At 46.2% G+C, this 22,926-nt stretch overlaps 1 protein-coding gene across 1 annotated transcript in view; it reads right to left on the reverse strand.

The window, feature by feature from the left end:
- Positions 1-22,926, reverse strand: part of parp8 (poly (ADP-ribose) polymerase family, member 8) — a gene marked incomplete at its 3' end in the record, with an annotated part of 303,800 nt that overhangs the window by 64,191 nt on the left and 216,683 nt on the right. The window contains exons 12-15 of the mRNA XM_084309021.1: positions 18,922-19,525; positions 16,219-16,272; positions 6,017-6,112; positions 4,833-4,925 (exon numbers count right to left, since the gene is read on the reverse strand). Of these exons, the coding sequence (XP_084165147.1) occupies positions 4,833-4,925; positions 6,017-6,112; positions 16,219-16,272; positions 18,922-19,525 (847 nt within the window). The remainder of the gene's footprint in view (positions 1-4,832; positions 4,926-6,016; positions 6,113-16,218; positions 16,273-18,921; positions 19,526-22,926) is intronic.

Here is a 22,926-nt window from a genome sequence, read left to right on the forward strand (position 1 = left end):
CGAGGTCTCAACATAGTCTCATAGAGTCAACTATGGAAGTGTACCCAACCTTTCATTCTCCATAAACGTCAAAAAAGGTTGCCATGTCTTATAGAATCTATCCGTAGAGCCTCCTAAGGTGCATCTCATGCTCTGCGCTGTTAGATATGTGTTGAGCTTTTGGTCACGTAGCTCAATGTTACATATATCTTTTCAATTATTACTCACGTGGGAGGCCTCTCTGGGGGTTCCCTGTCTCCTTTCTTTTATACAGAGCAGGGTTGACAGGGGTGTTTTCCCTCAGACGCGTCATATGGGACCCATATCTGTCTCTTGGCCAGCTTCCTGCCGCTCGTCCCAGGCGGCTTGGAGGGAACGTTATCTGGGTTCTTGTTAGAATTACCATTGATGTGTTTTGGGTCTCGACGTGTACATAGTGCTGGCCCTGGGTGCTTCTGTGTGGAACCACGCATGGGCTGGCGCACCTTGGTTGCTCATCATGGAAACAGCTTTTTTTATGGAGCTACTAGGATGGAGATTTTATCTCTTCCGAGCGCCAGTGTACTAGGTTAGTCTCGACGAATTCTCGTTCATCTCTGGGGGGAGATGACGGAATAGATCAAAGCATTGGCGGAGGGGTCTCACGCCCATGGGGTGGGCCACCGGGTGCGGTGCATTCATGTTCTGACCGTCTTGGTGGCGCCCTCTGTGATGTTTTCGATCGACACGCGTACCTAACCCCCTCTTAGGACTGGGGATGGTGGCGTGATTAGGACACGGGACTGGTTCTGGTCGCGCCGGACCAGGTCAGTTAACCCGTTGTCCGCCGGGGCGCAGATCTGCTGTTCTGGTACCCTGAAGGACTTTGTGCTTTTTCGGGGGGAAAATGCCGGGTTGACCCGGGCGTTGCAGGGTTTGATGTTATGGAGGTGTGTTCGTGGTTATGTCACTGCGTGTTATCCTTCACTGTTGCTTGGTCCATATTGTGTTGTACCTTGCGCTGTGCTAAGGAGCCTGGTCCTTCTCCATTATTTTTCGCCCCTCCCTTCCCCTGCTTGGCGGGGCTGGGAGGGGGCTGTCATGGTGGTTCTTTTGTACCCCTTTGGCATCCCTGTGTACGTTCCGGGCCCAGGTCCGGACTCGTTCTCGTCTACCTGTTGGCCTGGGTTAACCCCTTCTTGAAAACTGAAACGCTTGTACTGCTGTATAGCCGGTGTATACGCGCAGGTGTGTTTTGGAGTTTTTTCTTGGGGGGGTTAAGGGAACAACCGCCTCCTGTTAAACTAAACATAGGGAGGTGGTTGGTTCCCCGGTGTGTTGATAGCAGAGTCGACTCTCGGGTTAGGCCGGGCTTGACCCTGTCTGCCTGCGAGTGTGCCCCCGCACTTTTCATGACGTCTGCCAATCATGTCAGCCTTCTCTGCCTCGGCCTCTCTAGGGGGTCGGGTTTTTTGTGGAGGCTGCGACATGGTGCACAGCATACCGAACGCCCCTTTTGCCGGGGTGCTGTTCTCAGTAGACCCCTTAGGCGCCTGTCTAGTCTGCAGTGCTCCGGGCACAGGTCGAGTTATGCTTTTGACCTGTTGCCAGGATTGAGGGATCAACCTCTTTGGGGGTTGTCTCCCCGGTGCGCTGCCTGGCCCCACTGTGTTATGGGGGTGTCGCCTCTGTGGAGTGCTTCAGGGCGGCGTGCTGTAGGGGGGAAGGGCCTGCTCTTGGATGGGCCCTGTCCGATACGCTGGCGATGTGGGGGGTGGTGTCACTAGTGACCGTCTGGTGGGGTCTCAATGCTGCGGCATCGTTGGCCTCACCAGGCCCCCTTTCCGGGGGGTCCTGACCCTCAGGCTGTTCCTGGGGCTGGGTCCTCCTTCGCTCTCCGCTGCTACGGCCTTGCCACAGGGTTGGGTTCTTGACCTTGACCCCGTGATGTTAGGGATTGTAACCGTTTTTTCCCCCTTCCCATTCGTTCCCTGGTGGCATGTGGGATGCGCGCCTGTGTAGTCGCGGGTTCTTCTGTGTGAGGGTAAGTCCCACGATCTGCTCACCCTGTGCGTTTGAGTTGCTAAACCCTCTTCGCACAGTCGGATCCGATTCCCTCCCGTCCCCCTCTAGGGGGGTCCGGGGGCTCGGGTCCTCCGCGGTTGATGGTTGTGGGGGGCCTCAGTGGGTACATTTGTCGAGCTTCCGCTCTGCTCAGCTCCTGTGTTCCACTACGAGCAGAGCGTAAGCTATACGATAATATAACATACATTATCCTATAACCATAGTTATATGAGTATAGCGAGCGCTCTGCTCGGACTCACTGAGGACCCCGTGGTCTTCGCCTTCGGTGGTGAAAGACTTGGGAAGGAGCTGTTAGTATGGCCACGTCCCCACTTATGTAGAGGAGCGGATGTGGGTGTGGCCAGGCGGATGGGTGTGTACATGTGGAGAAATTTTATTCAGAATTAGATTGAAAGGGATAAGGTTCCACTACGAGCAGAGCGCTCGCTATACTCATATAACTATGGTTATAGGATAACCGTATGTTCTCCAATCTCAAGAGGCATCTGCTGGACCAAAAGGCCACACCGGAACCAGGCACATGCAGGAAACTGCACATACTCCCCCCATCAAACTGCCAACGCAGATTTACTCAAATGGCAACACTATTACTCAGTAATCAAACTTGCAAAGCCCCACACACCGTCATTGTCTGCCACGCCTTCACGACACAGTATAACTCAGTGACAGACAATGTGGGAGGGCACTTCTTACTCCTTTTCACTTCTCACTTCTTGACCCTTATGCTCGTATACATGCTTGTACTGACTTCTGAACTCAGCTAGCTGTATCCACAGTCTGTAACCTGTACTCTGCTTATTCACTTTTAAAATAAATACCCTGAAAGAAATTTTTCTCTTTTCTTCATTCAAACCATCAATATATGACAATATCTTGATCATTGATTGATGGAGTAATATGGGGTTCTTAACCTGATAAATCAAAAGGATTTATGTTAAAATAACAGAGCAATAAGCTAACGTATATTTTTACATCTACCTGGCCGATCGATCGCGGCATCCCTATACACAATACATGATATACGTATTTGACGTATAGCAGGATGGGTGGGGGACTGAAAGTAACACCTGTGTCTCCTTGCATCTTTACGAAGAAATATAGAACAGAAAAACGTAGACAATTTCCACAGAAGTGCATTGTAAACATTTTCTGAGCAGGGTTAAAGGGCAAATACAAAAATAAAGATTTTCCTATCACAATATGTAATATTTGTAACTTGACTAAGCAATAAATACAGAAACAGTTATTTAACTATATGTAAAGGAGTAGTTACATTTATCTTACATTTACATTTATACTGTCTTTGGCCCTTTGAGGGCAACCATAATGCTGACATGGCCCTCTGTGAAAATGAGTTTGACACCCCTGCTCTAGTGTATAATAGATGTTTCATACAGGTGTCAACCTCTAGTGTATAATAGACGTTTCATACAGGTGTCAACCTAGTGTATAATAGGCGCTTCAACCTCTACTGTATAATAGGTGCTTCAACCTCTAGTGTATAATAGGTGCTTCATACAGGTCTGTCCCTCTAGTGTATAATACTGTAGGTGCTTCAACCTCTAGTGTATAATAGGTGCTTCAACCTCTAGTGTATAATAGGTGCTTCAACCTCTAGTGTATAATAGGTGCTTCAACCTCTAGTGTATAATATGTGCTTCATACAGGTCTGTCCCTCTAGTGTACAGTATATACTAGGTGCTTCATACAGGTCTGTACCAGGATGAGTAGAAACATCTCCATATTAAGAATAAATGCCTACCTCCTAACGAATACAACAATTAAAATGGTAGTACAATCTTTAGTCTTGTCCCATCTTGACTACTGCCCAGCAATTTGGTCTAGCGCGTCAAAGCAAGAGCTTAGTAAACTCCAGCTCACTCAAAATAGAGCTGCCCGACTCACTCTTCACTGCTCTATAAGGAATAGTGTGGAGGGAATGCATGCTAGACTGTCGTGGCTAAGGGTGGAGGAGAGACTAGCATGCAGTTTGATTAGGTTTTTAAAGAACATTTGTACCTTGGGTAAACCCACTCAATTGTATTCTATGCTTTTATCCACCAATGATAGACCATAATACCAGACATGCTTCAAGTAGTCGCTTCACCCTACCTCTGCCTAGAACCAACGCTCTAAAGAAAACTGCAATGTATAGAGCCATAACATACTGGAATAGGATCCCATTACATATTATACGGACGGAAAACAAGGACAGTTTCAAAAAGAAACTCAAAGGAGCCATAATCCGGAAGGAAATTAATATATGTCATGCATGAGTGTAGCTGAAGCCATGTTATCCAAAACTTCTTCTGATTACTTTGTGTGTTTTTTCTTTTCTTTTTAAAGGTATGGTGAAATTGATGTTTTAGTAACATTGATGAGCATTCTAAAAGCAATTCTTAAAAATATTCAATTTTTGTTTGTATTTTTTTTTTTAAACAAACACATAAACAAACATGACAACACACGATAAGATATACAAACATTAGTTGTCAGTGCACATCCAATGAAATCACATTTTAGTTAATTTAGTAAATTGTATTTAACACTGTATTTTGTATTTTGTTTTGTTTTGGTTTTTTGTTTTCTGTTTCTTTGCTTGCATGTAATTTTAGCCATCTTAATTGTTAGTTTCATTGTGTATTGTATGTTGAGTACTGGCTTTTAATCATTCTGTTTTGCAATCATTGTTTTTGTATGTTTTTTTGTGTGGACCCCAGGAAGACTAGCTGGTTGCCATGGCACCAGCTAATGGGGATCCGTAATATAATATATAAATATATATGTACCTGAGCTCCAGTGGCGATATCATCTGCAGCTTCGTTCATCACCCCCAACGTTTGGAAGCCAAACACACACAACTCCCGCTCACAGACTGTGGGCTGAGAGAGAGAGAGAGAGAGAGAGAGAGAGAGAGAGAGATAGAGAGAGAGAGAGAGAGAGAGAGATAGAGAGAGAGAGAGAGAGAGAGAGAGAGAGAGAGAGAGAGAGAGAGAGAGAGAGAGAGAGAGAGAGAGAGAGAGAGAGAGAGAGAGAGAGACGAATGGAGCAATATTTAGTCCCCATCTCCAAAAGCTAGATTCCTTTAGTCCCCTTCTCCTGGTATAGATTCCTCATGATGAAATGATACCAATAGCTTCACGCTAGCTTAAATGTTCTGGATGAGATGTATAGCATGGGCTTCTGTATTTTCCTTGGAGCATTCTATGGAGCAGCTCCAGACGTCATACCTGATGACATCACAAGTTTGAGTTTCACTTCTCACGTCATCAGACATTTCAATGTACACATTTCTACAACATAACAATAATAAATATGAATAACTATCTATATACTGTAGTACTTTTCACGCATGGACAGCAGTGAGTGCCCACAGCAATTAGTATAAAATGAACATAAAATCAGCACACAATTGACAGTAAAAAACAATGTGTAAATTGCAGACATAAGAATAGGTATAAAAGACAATAAAAGTAGTGCAACGTGAACGTGCAGACTTAAGAATAAGCATAAAACGAGTACAATAGTACAATGTCGCTCGAAGGTATGTGAACCACCCCGGGAACAGCCAGTCCCCCCAGTTTTTATTGGAATTCGGATCCTTTTCTGTGGCACCGATTAATATAGCGTGAATTCGTACTCGGTAGTACCGACATAATTCTGTCGGTACCTTTAAAAGTACAGATTTCGGTACCCAACCATAACCAAGTTGTTTTCTAGACAAGTACAAATTCGAAAGTCAGGATATCATCCTAAATTACACATTTCTCCCAAAACAGCTGCATAACACTTGCTCCCGGCTGTAAACGCACTGCATACAGTGGAAGAAAAGGATGAACTCTGGATGTCTGTCTCCAGGCCGCAGGCAGCATCCTGGAACAAGTGGCTCGTTCATTAGCAGAAGTAATTAAAAGATAATGAGGAACTGGAGCAGCGGCCAGGCGCTCAGACAAAGTGACTCAAGTCCACTCACCCGCAGCATCGGCCCGTTCTGGAACATGTGACGCTGGTCACACACCACGCAGAACTCGTTCAGAACCGGGATCCTCTGCTCCGCGTACTGCATCGTCTGGGACCACAGAATCATGTTGTACTATGTTATAACGTGTTATACGATCAGGTATGCTATGTTATAACATGCTATAAGATCAGTTATTATACCATGTTATAAGATCAGTTATTATACCATGTTATAAGATCAGGTATACTATGTTATACAATCAGTTATACTATGTTATAACATGTTATACGATCAATTATACTATGTTATAATATCAGTTATAACATGTTATACAATCAGTTATACTATGTTATAACATGTTATACGATCAATTATACTATGTTATAATATCAGTTATAACATGTTATACAATCAGTTATACTATGTTATAACATGTTATACGATCAATTATACTATGTTATAATATCAGTTATAACATGTTATAAGATCAGGTATACTATGTTATAACATGTTATACGATCAATTATACTATGTTATAATATCAGTTATAACATGTTATAAGATCAGGTATACTATGTTATAACATGTTATACGATCAATTATACTATGTTATAAGATCAGTTATAACATGTTATAAGATCAGGTATACTATGTTATAAGATCAGGTATACTATGTTATAACATGTTATACGATCAATTATACTATGTTATAAGATCAGTTATAACATGTTATACGATCAATTATACTATGTTATAAGATCAGTTATACTATGTTATAACATGCTATAAGATCAGGTATACTATGTTATAACATGCTATAAGATCAGGTATACTATGTTATAACATGCTATAAGATCAGGTATACTATGTTATAAGATGGCATACGATCAGTTATACTATGTTATAAGATCAGGTATACTATGTTATAACATGGTATATGATCAATTATACTATGTTATAACATATTATAATATCAGTTATACTATGTTATAACATGTTATAAGATCAGGTATACTATGTTATAACTAGTGCTGTCAATCGATTAAAATATTTAACTCGATTAATCGCATGATTGTCCATAGTTAACTCGCGATTAATCGCAAATTAATATATTTTTTTTCTACCTTAAACAGATATTTTTCAAGTTCCAAGTTTTAATACTCTTATCAACATGCGAGTCAACAAATGCTTGCTTTATGCAGCCATTTAACACAAAAGGATGACCCTCATGCATTGAAAATTTGCATCAAATTCAAAACAGAGTGATGCACAAAATAACTTAAAAGAAAATAATAATTTAAAACAATGAATAAAGTGTGCATGAAATAATAGGGGAAAGAAAACGTTAGGAACTTGTTACATTCACCCACACAAGGGCTGAGTAATCACACCCCCCCCCCTCTCTCTCTCACACACACACACTTTCCCAGCTCTCTTTCTCTCTTGCCCCTTCCTCATCTCTCTCACCCCCCTCTCTCTCTATATATCTCACACACACATACACACACACTTCAGAAACAAACATAGTATCAATGAGAGCATCAATAATACACCTGAGTGATGTCTAGTAAAAAGTGAATCGTGAGTTAAAAAAAATAGTGCCGTTAATAGAATTGGGCGATAACGCGTTGATACCGCGTTAACTTTGACAGCCTTAGTTATAACATGTTATACAATCAGTTATACTATGTCATAACATATTATTGGATCAGTTATACTATGTCATAACATATTATTGGATCAGTTATACTATGTTGGGGGGGTGTTGATTATTTCTCGATATACTGCACAGCTAAAGCCTCATCACAGCTAAAAATGTATGTGCTCTTTTGTCTTTCTGGCAGACAAACTTCTCCCGTGTGCCAATGACACTGGCCCAGAAAGCTAACTTTATGCTAGCAAGCCTTTGAGTCAATAACTTTGTATATGGTTAACAGTGAATAATAATGAATAATACAAATAATTATGATCGGACAGCTTGTTTGACAAAAAGGCCGGCTCGCTAGGCAGACATCTCTTCGTTTCAAAATCGAGACTTTTTTCCCACATCAAATAATGTGTGGTAGCTATATCACCGGCGGCCATGTAGCCTCGAGTAGTGGTGTCGTCCACGTGATAGGGATGAAACGGTTACCGGTGTTAATGATAAGTAGAATTCCCTGGCGGTTAGTAATACCGTTCACGTTAAAATTATTGTTAAACCGTGTTTGATTACAGCACTTTGACAAATCCACGATAAATACTGTCCCGACTGTTCAGCGACAAAGATGTCTCCTAGACACCGACGTGCAGGTGCAACATGCAGCACAGGTCTGTTTCTGAAAACATGGCAGAATGCAGATGGAGCTACAGAGATTATTCACTGTGCTGAGGACTAAGTGTGCGCATATTTTGAGAGAGTGTGCAGGGAAACTTGATAATTTTTTTTTTACATTGTCAGCATATTGAACAATACAGTGATAATACTGAGAACCGTGATCATTTTGGTCACTGTAATCGTGATATGAAATGTTCATACCGTTACATCTACTACGTCATATGCAGGTATGCACCATAAGCCCACTATAGCCCACTAGAATGTTCCGTATGCCCACTAGAAGATTTGCTATGATATTGCCACTACTCAACTCGTTATAGTAATCAGAAAAGCTTGTCTAGCACATTGCATTACTTGTTGGTCTTATGTGAATGTCTAACTGCTCCCGATGAGCAGGTCGGCACCTTGCATGGTCTCCTCCGCCGTCGGTGTGTGAATATGTGATGTAATAATCTGTATATGTTTTGTTGTCTAAATAAATACCTACCTACCTACCTACTGTAGAAAGGGCCTTGCAGAAATCTGTCTAAAGAGTGTTGATATCTGAGAGGCAAGGTTTGCAACAACGTTGTTGACCAGGTGCAATGTGCTACGTCTCGGTATTGGAGCAGAGAGAGAGGAGACACTGAGAGCAGAGAGAGGAGACACTGAGAGCAGAGAGGAGACACTGAGAGCAGAGAGGAGACACTGAGAGCAGAGAGAGAGGAGACACTGAGAGCAGAGAGGAGACACTGAGAGCAGAGAGAGAGGAGACACTGAGAGCAGAGAGAGGAGACACCGAGAGCAGAGAGAGAGGAGACACTGAGAGCAGAGAGGAGACACTGAGAGCAGAGAGAGGAGACACTGAGAGCAGAGAGAGGAGACACTGAGAGCAGAGAGAGAGGAGACACTGAGAGCAGAGAGAGAGGAGACACTGAGAGCAGAGAAAGAGGAGACACTGAGAGCAGAGAGAGAGGAGACACTGAGAGCAGAGAGACGCTGAGAGCAGAGAGAGAGGAGACACTGAAAGCAGAGAGAGGAGACACTGAGAGCAGAGAGAGAGGAGACACTGAGAGCAGAGAGAGGAGACACTGAGAGCAGAGAGAGGAGACACTGAGAGCAGAGAGAGGAGACACTGAGAGCAGAGAGAGGGGAGACACTGAGAGCAGAGAGAGGAGACACTGAGAGCAGAGAGGAGACACTGAGAGCAGAGAGAGGAGACACTGAGAGCAGAGAGGAGACACTGAGAGCAGAGAGAGGAGACACTGAGAGCAGAGAGAGAGGAGACACTGAGAGCAGAGATGAGACACTGAGAACAGAGAGAGAGGAGACGCTGAGAGCAGAGAGAGAGGAGACACTGAGAGCAGAGAGAGGAGACACTGAGAGCAGAGAGAGGAGACACTGAGAGCAGAGAGGAGACACTGAGAGCAGAGAGGAGACACTGAGAGCAGAGAGAGGAGACACTGAGAGCAGAGAGAGAGGAGACACTGAGAGCAGAGAGAGGAGACACTGAGAGCAGAGAGAGGAGACACTGAGAGCAGAGAGAGAGGGGAGACACTGAGAGCAGAGAGAGGAGACACTGAGAGCAGAGAGAGGAGACACTGAGAGCAGAGAGAGGATACACTGAGAGCAGAGAGAGGAGACACTGAGAGCAGAGAGAGGAGACACTGAGAGCAGAGAGAGGAGACACTGAGAGCAGAGAGAGGAGACACTGAGAGCAGAGAGAGGAGACACTGAGAGCAGAGAGAGGAGGCACTGAGAGCAGAGAGAGAGGAGACACTGAGAGCAGATAGAGAGGAGACACTGAGAGCAGAGAGGAGACACTGAGAGCAGAGAGAGAGGAGACACTGAGAGCAGAGAGAGGAGACACTGAGAGCAGAGAGAGGAGACACTGAGAGCAGAGAGAGAGGAGACACTGAGAGCAGAGAGAGGAGACACTGAGAGCAGAGAGAGGAGACACTGAGAGCAGAGAGGAGACACTGAGAGCAGAGAGAGGAGACACTGAGAGCAGAGAGAGGAGACACTGAGAGCAGAGAGAGAGGAGACACTGAGAGCAGAGAGAGAGGAGACACTGAGAGCAGAGAGAGAGGAGACACTGAGAGCAGATAGAGGAGACACTGAGAGCAGAGAGAGAGGAGACACTGAGAGCAGAGAGAGAGGAGACACTGAGAGCAGATAGAGGAGACACTGAGAGCAGAGAGAGGAGACGCTGAGAGCAGAGAGGAGACACTGAGAGCAGAGAGAGAGGAGACACTGAGAGCAGAGAGAGAGGAGACACTGAGAGCAGAGAGAGGAGACACTGAGAGCAGAGAGAGGAGACACTGAGAGCAGAGAGAGAGGAGACACTGAGAGCAGAGAGAGAGGAGACACTGAGAGCAGAGAGAGAGGAGACACTGAGAGCAGAGAGAGGAGACACTGAGAGCAGAGAGAGGAGACACTGAGAGCAGAGAGGAGACACTGAGAGCAGAGAGAGGAGACGCTGAGAGCAGAGAGAGAGGAGACACTGAGAGCAGAGAGGAGACACTGAGAGCAGAGAGAGAGGAGACGCTGAGAGCAGAGAGAGAGGAGACACTGAGAGCAGAGAGAGGAGACACTGAGAGCAGAGAGAGGAGACACTGAGAGCAGAGAGAGAGGAGACACTGAGAGCAGAGAGAGGAGACACTGAGAGCAGAGAGGAGACACTGAGAGCAGAGAGAGGAGACACTGAGAGCAGAGAGAGGAGACACTGAGAGCAGAGAGAGGAGACACTGAGAGCAGAGAGAGAGGAGACACTGAGAGCAGAGAGAGAGGAGACACTGAGAGCAGAGAGAGGAGACACTGAGAGCAGAGAGAGAGGAGACACTGAGAGCAGAGAGAGGAGACACTGAGAGCAGAGAGAGAGGAGACACTGAGAGCAGAGAGAGGAGACACTGAGAGCAGAGAGAGGAGACACTGAGAGCAGAGAGAGGAGACACTGAGAGCAGAGAGAGAGGAGAGACTGAGAGCAGAGAGACACTGAGAGCAGAGAGAGAGGAGACACTGAGAGCAGAGAGAGGAGACACTGAGAGCAGAGAGAGGAGACACTGAGAGCAGAGAGAGAGGAGACACTGAGAGCAGAGAGAGAGGAGACACTGAGAGCAGAGAGAGGAGACACTGAGAGCAGAGAGAGAGGAGACACTGAAAGCAGAGAGAGAGGAGACACTGAGAGCAGAGAGAGGAGACACTGAGAGCAGAGAGAGAGGAGACACTGAGAGCAGAGAGGAGACACTGAGAGCAGAGAGAGAGGAGACACTGAGAGCAGAGAGAGGAGACACTGAGAGCAGAGAGGAGACACTGAGAGCAGAGAGAGGAGACACTGAGAGCAGAGAGAGGAGACACTGAGAGCAGAGAGAGAGAGGAGACACTGAGAGCAGAGAGAGAGGAGACACTGAGAGCAGAGAGGAGACACTGAGAGCAGAGAGAGAGGAGACACTGAGAGCAGAGAGAGAGGAGACACTGAGAGCAGAGAGGAGACACTGAGAGCAGAGAGAGAGGAGACACTGAGAGCAGAGAGAGGAGACACTGAGAGCAGAGAGAGGAGACACAGAGCAGAGAGAGGAGACGCTGAGAGCAGAGAGAGGAGACACTGAGAGCAGAGAGAGGAGACACTGAGAGCAGAGAGCAGACGCTGAGAGCAGAGAGATGAGACACTGAGAGCAGCGAGAGAGGAGACACTGAGAGCAGAGAGAGAGGAGACACTGAGAGCAGAGAGAGGAGACACTGAGAGCAGAGAGAGGAGACACTGAGAGCAGAGAGAGGAGACACTGAGAACAGAGAGCAGAGAGAGGAGCCACTGAGAGCAGAGAGAGGAGACACTGAGAGCAGAGAGAGAGGAGACACTGAGAGCAGAGAGGAGACACTGAGAGCAGAGAGAGAGGAGACACTGAGAGCAGAGAGAGAGGAGACACTGAGAGCATAGAGATTAGACACTGAGAGCAGATAGAGGAGACACTGAGAGCAGAGAGGAGACACTGAGAGCAGAGAGAGGAGACACTGAGAGCAGAGAGGAGATGCTAAGAGCAGAGAGAGGAGACGCTGAGAGCAGAGAGGAGACACTGAGAGCAGAGAGAGGAGACACTGAGAGCAGATAGAGAGGAGACACTGAGAGCAGAGAGAGAGGAGACACTGAGAGCAGAGAGAGGAGACACTGAGAGCAGAGAGGAGACACTGAGAGCAGAGAGAGGAGACACTGAGAACAGAGAGAGAGGAGACACTGAGAGCAGAGAGAGGAGACACTGAGAGCAGAGAGGAGACACTGAGAGCAGAGAGAGGAGACACTGAGAGCAGAGAGAGGAGACACTGAGAGCAGAGAGAGGAGACACTGAGAGCAGAGAGAGAGGAGACACTGAGAGCAGAGAGAGAGGAGACACTGAGAGCAGAGAGAGGAGACACTGAGAGCAGAGAGAGAGGAGACACTGAGAGCAGAGAGAGGAGACACTGAGAGCAGAGAGAGAGGATACACTGAGAGCAGAGAGAGGAGACACTGAGAGCAGAGAGAGGAGACACTGAGAGCAGAGAGAGAGGAGAGACTGAGAGCAGAGAGACACTGAGAGCAGAGAGAGAGGAGACACTGAGAGCAGAGAGAGGAGACACTGAGAGCAGAGAGAGGAGACACTGAGAGCAGAGAGAGAGGAGACACTGAGAGCAGAGAGAGAGGAGACACTGAGAGCAGAGAGAGGAGACACTGAGAGCAGAGAGAGAGGAGACACTGAAAGCAGAGAGAGAGGAGACACTGAGAGCAGAGAGAGGAGACACTGAGAGCAGAGAGAGAGGAGACACTGAGAGCAGAGAGGAGACACTGAGAGCAGAGAGAGAGGAGACACTGAGAGCAGAGAGAGGAGACACTGAGAGCAGAGAGAGGAGACACTGAGAGCAGAGAGGAGACACTGAGAGCAGAGAGAGGAGACACTGAGAGCAGAGAGATGAGACACTGAGAGCAGAGAGAGAGAGGAGACACTGAGAGCAGAGAGAGAGGAGACACTGAGAGCAGAGAGGAGACACTGAGAGCAGAGAGAGAGGAGACACTGAGAGCAGAGAGAGAGGAGACACTGAGAGCAGAGAGAGAGGAGACACTGAGAGCAGAGAGAGAGGAGACACTGAGAGCAGAGAGAGGAGACACTGAGAGCAGAGAGAGAGGAGACACTGAAAGCAGAGAGAGAGGAGACACTGAGAGCAGAGAGAGGAGACACTGAGAGCAGAGAGAGAGGAGACACTGAGAGCAGAGAGGAGACACTGAGAGCAGAGAGAGAGGAGACACTGAGAGCAGAGAGAGGAGACACTGAGAGCAGAGAGGAGACACTGAGAGCAGAGAGAGGAGACACTGAGAGCAGAGAGAGGAGACACTGAGAGCAGAGAGAGAGAGGAGACACTGAGAGCAGAGAGAGAGGAGACACTGAGAGCAGAGAGGAGACACTGAGAGCAGAGAGAGAGGAGACACTGAGAGCAGAGAGGAGACACTGAGAGCAGAGAGAGAGGAGACACTGAGAGCAGAGAGAGGAGACACTGAGAGCAGAGAGAGGAGACACAGAGCAGAGAGAGGAGACGCTGAGAGCAGAGAGAGGAGACACTGAGAGCAGAGAGAGGAGACACTGAGAGCAGAGAGCAGACGCTGAGAGCAGAGAGATGAGACACTGAGAGCAGCGAGAGAGGAGACACTGAGAGCAGAGAGAGAGGAGACACTGAGAGCAGAGAGAGGAGACACTGAGAGCAGAGAGAGGAGACACTGAGAGCAGAGAGAGGAGACACTGAGAACAGAGAGCAGAGAGAGGAGCCACTGAGAGCAGAGAGAGGAGACACTGAGAGCAGAGAGAGAGGAGACACTGAGAGCAGAGAGGAGACACTGAGAGCAGAGAGAGAGGAGACACTGAGAGCAGAGAGAGAGGAGACACTGAGAGCATAGAGATTAGACACTGAGAGCAGATAGAGGAGACACTGAGAGCAGAGAGGAGACACTGAGAGCAGAGAGAGGAGACACTGAGAGCAGAGAGGAGATGCTAAGAGCAGAGAGAGGAGACGCTGAGAGCAGAGAGGAGACACTGAGAGCAGAGAGAGGAGACACTGAGAGCAGATAGAGAGGAGACACTGAGAGCAGAGAGAGAGGAGACACTGAGAGCAGAGAGAGGAGACACTGAGAGCAGAGAGGAGACACTGAGAGCAGAGAGAGGAGACACTGAGAACAGAGAGAGAGGAGACACTGAGAGCAGAGAGAGGAGACACTGAGAGCAGAGAGGAGACACTGAGAGCAGAGAGAGGAGACACTGAGAGCAGAGAGAGGAGACACTGAGAGCAGAGAGAGGAGACACTGAGAGCAGAGAGAGAGGAGACACTGAGAGCAGAGAGAGAGGAGACACTGAGAGCAGAGAGAGGAGACACTGAGAGCAGAGAGAGAGGAGACACTGAGAGCAGAGAGAGGAGACACTGAGAGCAGAGAGAGAGGATACACTGAGAGCAGAGAGAGGAGACACTGAGAGCAGAGAGAGGAGACACTGAGAGCAGAGAGAGAGGAGAGACTGAGAGCAGAGAGACACTGAGAGCAGAGAGAGAGGAGACACTGAGAGCAGAGAGAGGAGACACTGAGAGCAGAGAGAGGAGACACTGAGAGCAGAGAGAGAGGAGACACTGAGAGCAGAGAGAGAGGAGACACTGAGAGCAGAGAGAGGAGACACTGAGAGCAGAGAGAGAGGAGACACTGAAAGCAGAGAGAGAGGAGACACTGAGAGCAGAGAGAGGAGACACTGAGAGCAGAGAGAGAGGAGACACTGAGAGCAGAGAGGAGACACTGAGAGCAGAGAGAGAGGAGACACTGAGAGCAGAGAGAGGAGACACTGAGAGCAGAGAGAGGAGACACTGAGAGCAGAGAGGAGACACTGAGAGCAGAGAGAGGAGACACTGAGAGCAGAGAGATGAGACACTGAGAGCAGAGAGAGAGAGGAGACACTGAGAGCAGAGAGAGAGGAGACACTGAGAGCAGAGAGGAGACACTGAGAGCAGAGAGAGAGGAGACACTGAGAGCAGAGAGAGAGGAGACACTGAGAGCAGAGAGGAGACACTGAGAGCAGAGAGAGAGGAGACACTGAGAGCAGAGAGAGGAGACACTGAGAGCAGAGAGAGGAGACACTGAGAGCAGAGAGAGGAGACGCTGAGAGCAGAGAGAGGAGACACTGAGAGCAGAGAGAGGAGACACTGAGAGCAGAGAGGAGACGCTGAGAGCAGAGAGATGAGACACTGAGAGCAGAGAGAGAGGAGACACTGAGAGCAGAGAGAGAGGAGACACTGAGAGCAGAGAGAGGAGACACTGAGAGCAGAGAGAGGAGACACTGAGAACAGAGAGCAGAGAGAGGAGCCACTGAGAGCAGAGAGAGGAGACACTGAGAGCAGAGAGAGAGGAGACACTGAGAGCAGAGAGGAGACACTGAGAGCAGAGAGAGGAGACACTGAGAGCAGAGAGAGAGGAGACACTGAGAGCATAGAGATTAGACACTGAGAGCAGATAGAGGAGACACTGAGAGCAGAGAGGAGACACTGAGAGCAGAGAGAGGAGACACTGAGAGCAGAGATGAGATGCTAAGAGCAGAGAGAGGAGACGCTGAGAGCAGAGAGGAGACACTGAGAGCAGAGAGAGGAGACACTGAGAGCAGAGAGAGAGGAGACACTGAGAGCAGAGAGAGAGGAGACACTGAGAGCAGAGAGAGGAGACACTGAGAGCAGAGAGGAGACACTGAGAGCAGAGAGGAGACACTGAGAGCAGAGAGAGGAGATGCTGAGAGCAGAGAGAGAGGAGACACTGAAAGCAGAGAGAGGAGATGCTGAGAGCAGAGAGGAGAGGCAGCAGCTTCAGTCCAACCTGCTCCACTGTAGCTATAGGAACCATCTAGTCGGGTTAAGAGGAAGTGAATCTTACCTGCACCAGGAAGCCTTTGTCTCTTATTGGAATGGATTTGGCACCGATGTTTGGCTGGAAAAGAAAGGGAGATAAAACGGTTAATCAACTCATAATGAAATGAGTAAAGAAAAAAACACTGGAGACGATCCATGACTTCCCTCGGTCTGACAGTGGGCACAACGAAGTGTGGGATTTATCAATTTAAACGTGAACTTGACTTTGTGCGTATGTCTACGCACAGCCCAGAGCATGCGTAGCTGGCGCCCGTTGGTAGAATATATTATTACAACAAGGAAATAAGCTTCTGTGCATTAGTTTCAACACTGGCGTGTTCTGTATGAACCGTAATTCATTATAGTTCATTGTAAAATAGCAACAGTAGTGTAATTATGGTCAAAACCCTATAAATAGCATTTGGAATAATAGGTCTTTATCTCCGAATGAATGCAGCATGGTTTATATAGCGTTATCGGAATATACGGGGTGTACTGACTGACTGCTCAACTCGTTATTATTTTGCGCACAGACCGCAGAAACATGGGAACGTTTTGATTATATTTAAAAGGCTTTACGTTAAACGAAACAAGTGGAATTTCGAAGCTGTAAGCAGAATACAAGTCATATGAACACCCACGATATAGTGTTCTTCCCCCTTACTACTGTATAAGAAAGAATAAAAAACGCATTGCAATGAGACCAGGGTGTATGTGTATTACAAAACCCTTGCAATAATGTGTCTTAAATGAATGAAAAGCATACATGCTCTGAACACAGAGCATATATCGTGTGGGTGATATGACTTGTATTATGCTTACAGAATTCCACGTATTTAGTTTTACAATGTCAAAGCCTTTTAATATAAATCAAATCCCGTATTTCTGCAATCTATGCGCAAAATAATAAGGAGTTGAGGTAGATACACACTCAGAACGTATTACATGCTGGTATGCTGATAGAGTAAACTATTATATGAATATGAATATGATATGATATAAGGTATACACTGGTCCGTCGCATACACTGGTATGCGCAAGTTACTGTTGCATAATGTAGGCTATGGCTGCTATTATATGTAATTCATATAGGCTACTAATAGTATATGATTTTTAGAGGCATCTATTTTTCAACAGGGGGGGACCCTGATGTAAACAAGACAAACGTCTTTCTCTGGTCTGCATCCCCTTAACAATTGTGTGTATTGAGCCGTACTGTATTGTACCCATTCTGCAATCTGTTAAATAAAGTTTTCATTCATTCATTCATTCAAAATAGATGCCTCTAAAAATCATATTATAGCCAATCGAACACAACTAATAAAGGCATTCATATTACAGCACGGTTATGACACACACATGATGAATTGAAAATGGGGGACCCTGATGTAAACAAGACGAAAGTCTTTCTCTGGTCTGCATCCCCTTAACAATTGTATGTATTGAGCTGTACTGTACTGTACCCATTCTGCAATCTGTTAATAAACTTTTCAATCAATCAATCAAACCACCAACGCCAAACAGTGGTCAACGAACGGTCTTTATTAGTATTTTGAGCTGTCCAGGCAGAATTGCAGCAATGGTCTTAGGGAGCCGTTGATATCTGACATCACCGTGTACAAGTCAGCCTTTTATTGATCCCATAACACCGGTTGTGTCTTCTTGGTTCGACAGCGCCTCAGTGAACAATCTCCCGTCAAGTTTCTCAGAGTTCCGCTCGGGTCAGTCCATTATTTCACATCCCATGGGGGGGTGTTTCATGACCATATATGGATAATCATGCACGAGCATTGGCGGTAGAACAAAGAGGTATTTATCAACACGGAGGAGCGTAGGACCTGTGTACGCACGGTTGATAAATCTCGTTTTTTTTTGTGCATGCACACATTCTAAATTCTGTGCTTACGTATGAAAATAGAATACTTTCTAAGAAAAATTGATAAATGAGGGCCCTTGAGTCTACTACCGAGGCCTACATGCAGCCGGAAAACAATGTAACAACGTGAGCCACGACAGACGTATAATTCAGAAACTGACGCTCATTGGCTGCTCGGTCTTATTTTGAAATTGGAAGCTCGTAATAGGCTTCCTTCAAACAGTGACAATTTTAGCTTTCAATCGATGTGTTGGTTCATAGACAATAACACAGCCCGACGCCGACAGACGGGGGCAAATATGCTGCGACGTGCGACGGCCGTCCGATGCTTAAGAGTTTAAATCACATGGTAGTGTGAACATGATATACCAAAGGAAACTACTCAAACTCTACTGTCTTTAACTATGAGTGAACACAACACTCTAACTTACCATCTGTAGATAATAAAGGACTCAACTGCTACTGTCTTTAACTATGAGTGAACACAACACTCTAACTTACCATCTTTAGATAATAAAGTATTCAACTTCTACTGTCTTTAACTATGAGTGAACACAACACTCTAACTTACCATCTTTAGATAATAAAGTACTCAACCTCTACTATCTTTAACTATGAATGAACACAACGCTCACCATCTTTAGATAATACAGTTTGAAAACATTGTTCGTCTGAAAACTTCAAACAGCCTTATATGGCTCTTCATCTGAGGTACTGGATTCACGCAACTCGTATTGAGAAGCAGCCTCTGGAATCGACTCGAATCGTCACCCGTGTCATAAATCAAACCACCGGAGAAGGGCATTCCTGTGCGCCTCCTCCTCCTCCTACGAAGCGCGTGCGTCTGCTTACCGCCGGCGGCATGGCGAGCGACGGGGCCAGGATGCCGATGAGCCCTGAGGTGAGAGAGAGACGCCTGCCCTCCGGCGCCGAGTCCTTGCAGATGTCCGCCTTCCCGATGTTGGTACTGCTGGAGTAAGACCTGCTGAGCAGCCGGTGGTGGTGCTTCAGAGCGTCCATCTCCTCCGTCCTGATGCTCCCGGAGCAGGACCTGCTCAGCAGGCGATGGGGCTTCAGCCCTCCACCTCCTCCACCGCCTCCTCCTCCCCCGAGGTTCGTGGTGACCCCCCCGCTTATCCCGCCCACGCCCACGCCGCCGGGGTGGTCGCAGCAGGGGGAGCCCAGGCAGGAGCGGGGCGGCGGGAGGCCCGGGGCCTTGTGGGGAGGCCTGAGCGCCGAGGGGCAGTCGTCCGGCTTGACCGCCACGGCGCAGGGGAATCCCAGGAGCCGGTGGGCCGACTTGCTGGGAACCGGGCCCCAGCCGTCCACCTCCGGCTGTTTGACAGTGCCAGAGCAGGACCTACGGAGCAGGCGGTGGGACTTGGACACTCCGTCCTGCTGGGGTTTGAGCTTATTTTTGCTCTTGACGCAGCCGGGAGGAGGGTAGCTGGGAGATCTAGAGAGAAATAAAACACATTGTGTTACTCAATCCATTGCTTCTTCAAATCTCCATGCTGTTAAAACAAACAGAGACCTGCACCAGACTCAAAGGGTTCGCAGTGGAAGTCATTTCAAGGTTCCTCAAACTTGACAAGCTGTTTCCTATCGTTACAGAGTATAAACAGTATAAACCCTATGCACAGTACAGACAGTATGAACAGTATGAACAGTACAGACAGTATGGACAGTAGACAGTATGAACAGTATGAACAGTATGAACAGTATAAACAGTAGACAGTATAAACAGTATGAACAGTATAAACAGTATGAACAGTATTAAACAGTACAGACAGTATGAACAGTAGACAGTATAAACAGTATGAACAGTATAAACAGTATGAACAGTATAAACAGTACAGACACTATGAACAGTATAAACAGTATGAACAGTAGACAGTATGAACAGTAGACAGTATGAACACTATGAACAGTATAAACAGTACAGACAGTATAAACAGTATGAACACTATGAACAGTATAAACAGTATGAACAGTATGAACAGTAGACAGTATAAACAGTATAAACAGTATAAACATTATGAACAGTATAAACAGTATGAACAGTACAGACAGTATGAACGGTATAAACAGTACAGACAGTATGCACAGTATAAACCGTACATACAGTATGAACAGTACAGACAGTATGAACAGTATAAACAGTACAGACAGTATGAACAGTACAGACAGTATGAACCGTATGAACAGTATAAACAGTATGAACAGTAGACATTATGAACAGTATAAACAGTACAGACAGTATGAACAGTATAAACAGTATAAACAGTAGACAGTATGAACAGTATAAACAGTACAGACAGTATGAACAGTATAAACAGTACAGACAGTATGAACAGTATAACCAGTACAGACAGTATGAACAGTACAGACAGTATGAACAGTATAAACAGTACAGACAGTATGAACAGTATAAACAGTACAGACAGTATAAACAGTACAGACAGTATGAACAGTATAAACAGTACAGACAGTATGAACAGTATAAACAGTACAGACAGTATGAACAGTATGAACGGTACAGACAGTATGAACAGTATAAACAGTACAGACAGTATGAACAGTACAGACAGTATGAACAGTATGAACGGTACAGACAGTATGAACAGTATAAACAGTACAGACAGTGTTACAAAGGGTCAGATTAAACCGAATATATATATTTATTGCTTGATATCCCTTGTATAATATTTGTATATCGTTTGATATCCCTTGTATATTCTTTGTATATATACACGGAATATCCCTTTACCTAGGTACAAACCAGACCATAATATTCGTTCTCCTATTGGACAGCGACCCCTAGGCGCCAACGACCATACCCCCAACAGCGAGTTCAAAGCCACCGCCAAGGCATGTCTCAACATGTCCAGGTTTGCGCAGTAATACGAGACAGAACTGAGGTTGGCACTAGATTATTCACCTTACGTATAAATACGTCGCAGGTGGATACAGCAGTAGTCTTATCCAAAACGTTAAAGCCTTCACCACGAGTCAACGACCAAGTGAAGTGAGCAACTTTGCGTCTAAATAGAGCACTTATAACATGTGCGAATAGGATAGTAAAGTGTCAGAGTTTAGTGAAATAACGTCAAGTTCGACCTAGTTAAGTGTGAAGTATAGTGCACAGGAGAATCTACACCGGCGAATGCAGAGCCTTTTCCGGCTGATTGATTGATTGATTGAAAACTTTATTAACAGATTGCAGAATGGGTACAATACAGTACAGCTCAATACACACAATTGTTAAGGGGATGCAGACCAGAGAAAGACTTTCGTCTTGTTTACATCAGGGTCCCCCATTTTCAATTCATCTGGACATATATGACATACATGACATACAGATAGTCAGTACTGCTACATCTATACATTTATGACATACCAGATTTGCAAATACAGTACTGTTTGTGATACAGAAGGAGTCAGGAAAAGGGAGTATATACATTTGACGTAGAAACTGTACATTGGAGGTTGGGTGGGGGGGGGGGGTTGGGTACTGTTGTGAAGGGCCAGATTAAACCGAATATATATATTTATTTATATATATATATTTAATTGTATTTGTATATTCTCTAATATTCCCTGATATCCCTTGTATATTCCTTGTACAATATGCATTGAATATCCATTCTAGCCTACTGAACATCCCATAATAGTCTCCATTCTACTATTGGTCGAGACCTTGGTGCCAGGCTGCCATACCCCTCAGACCCAGTTCAAACGTACCGCTCGACATGTACGAACAAGTCCTAGTTCCGCGTAGGAATTTGGCTACCGCACCACTAATGGGACTATTTGTTCATAGTGCGTATATATACTGCGCTACTAAAGTAGGACTTTCTTTTCAGTCCAGTTTCTTACCCTCCAATAGAGTCACAGACGTAAAGCCTCCCCGCGATGCCACGTGTGGGAGTAAGGCCAAGTTCGGCCTACCATCGGTATTGAGACATCGTGTATATTAATATTTGAATAGTCATATTTGGCACTATATCGTCGAGTTGGACGTAGTCTATTAAGCTAATAATAGTCTGTTAATATATAGTGCTTCGTGCGGTGAGAATACTACCGTAGTCAGTACCCCATCGTTTCGGGCAGAGAACTGGCTGCTTACCCAGGGTGGTTGACCCTATGTGAAGCTGCACCCGAGGAGCCCCAGAGCCGACGAGCGAGTGGACCTGTATACCGGATTATTCTACCGACGACAGCCCGCCTTCCCAGGCACGGATTATGCTTTGGATACTTTGATTATTCTATGGATAAAGACCCCCGACACTACCGTGTGTTGGAACCCCCCCCCCTGGAGAGGACGCAAGGTGAGGAGACGCTCTGCAAGACGAGGTCTCTCCACATCTCTCCCCCGTGGACCGGAGAGAGCCGGCCCACAAAGAGTCCACCTGCTTTCATCTGTGGTCCAAGGATCGCCGGCGCATTGAACGGCACTACAGTGGGTTCACCTGGGATACCCTTGGCCGGACGAGGCAGCTGGATTCTACCCCCCCCCCCCCCTCCTACTCCTGTCGGCTTACAAGCGACCGGATTAACCCCCTCTAGTGTATCCAGCCTATAATCATTAAAGTATCATTGCTGTTATTCCTTAACTATTCCAGGTCGTATATTTACCACCTGCGCCTTCAGAGATTGGACATTATCTATTGATATACCGACGAATACTCCTTGCCATAAAAGTGCATACTATTTCAATTCATAAATGTAATTAAGTGATTAAGTGTTTATTCTACACACCATCGCTGTGTAGGAAATAAAGACCTGCTTCTAATTCGTACATTTGTGTTGGATCCGTTTCATCTACGTGAGAGTGTTCATGATAATATATTTATG

The sequence above is a fragment of the Notolepis coatsorum genome, assembly GCF_963971535.1.
Source record: "Notolepis coatsorum genome assembly, chromosome: 2".
In the NCBI taxonomy this organism is placed as follows: Eukaryota; Metazoa; Chordata; class Actinopteri; order Aulopiformes; family Paralepididae; genus Notolepis; species Notolepis coatsorum.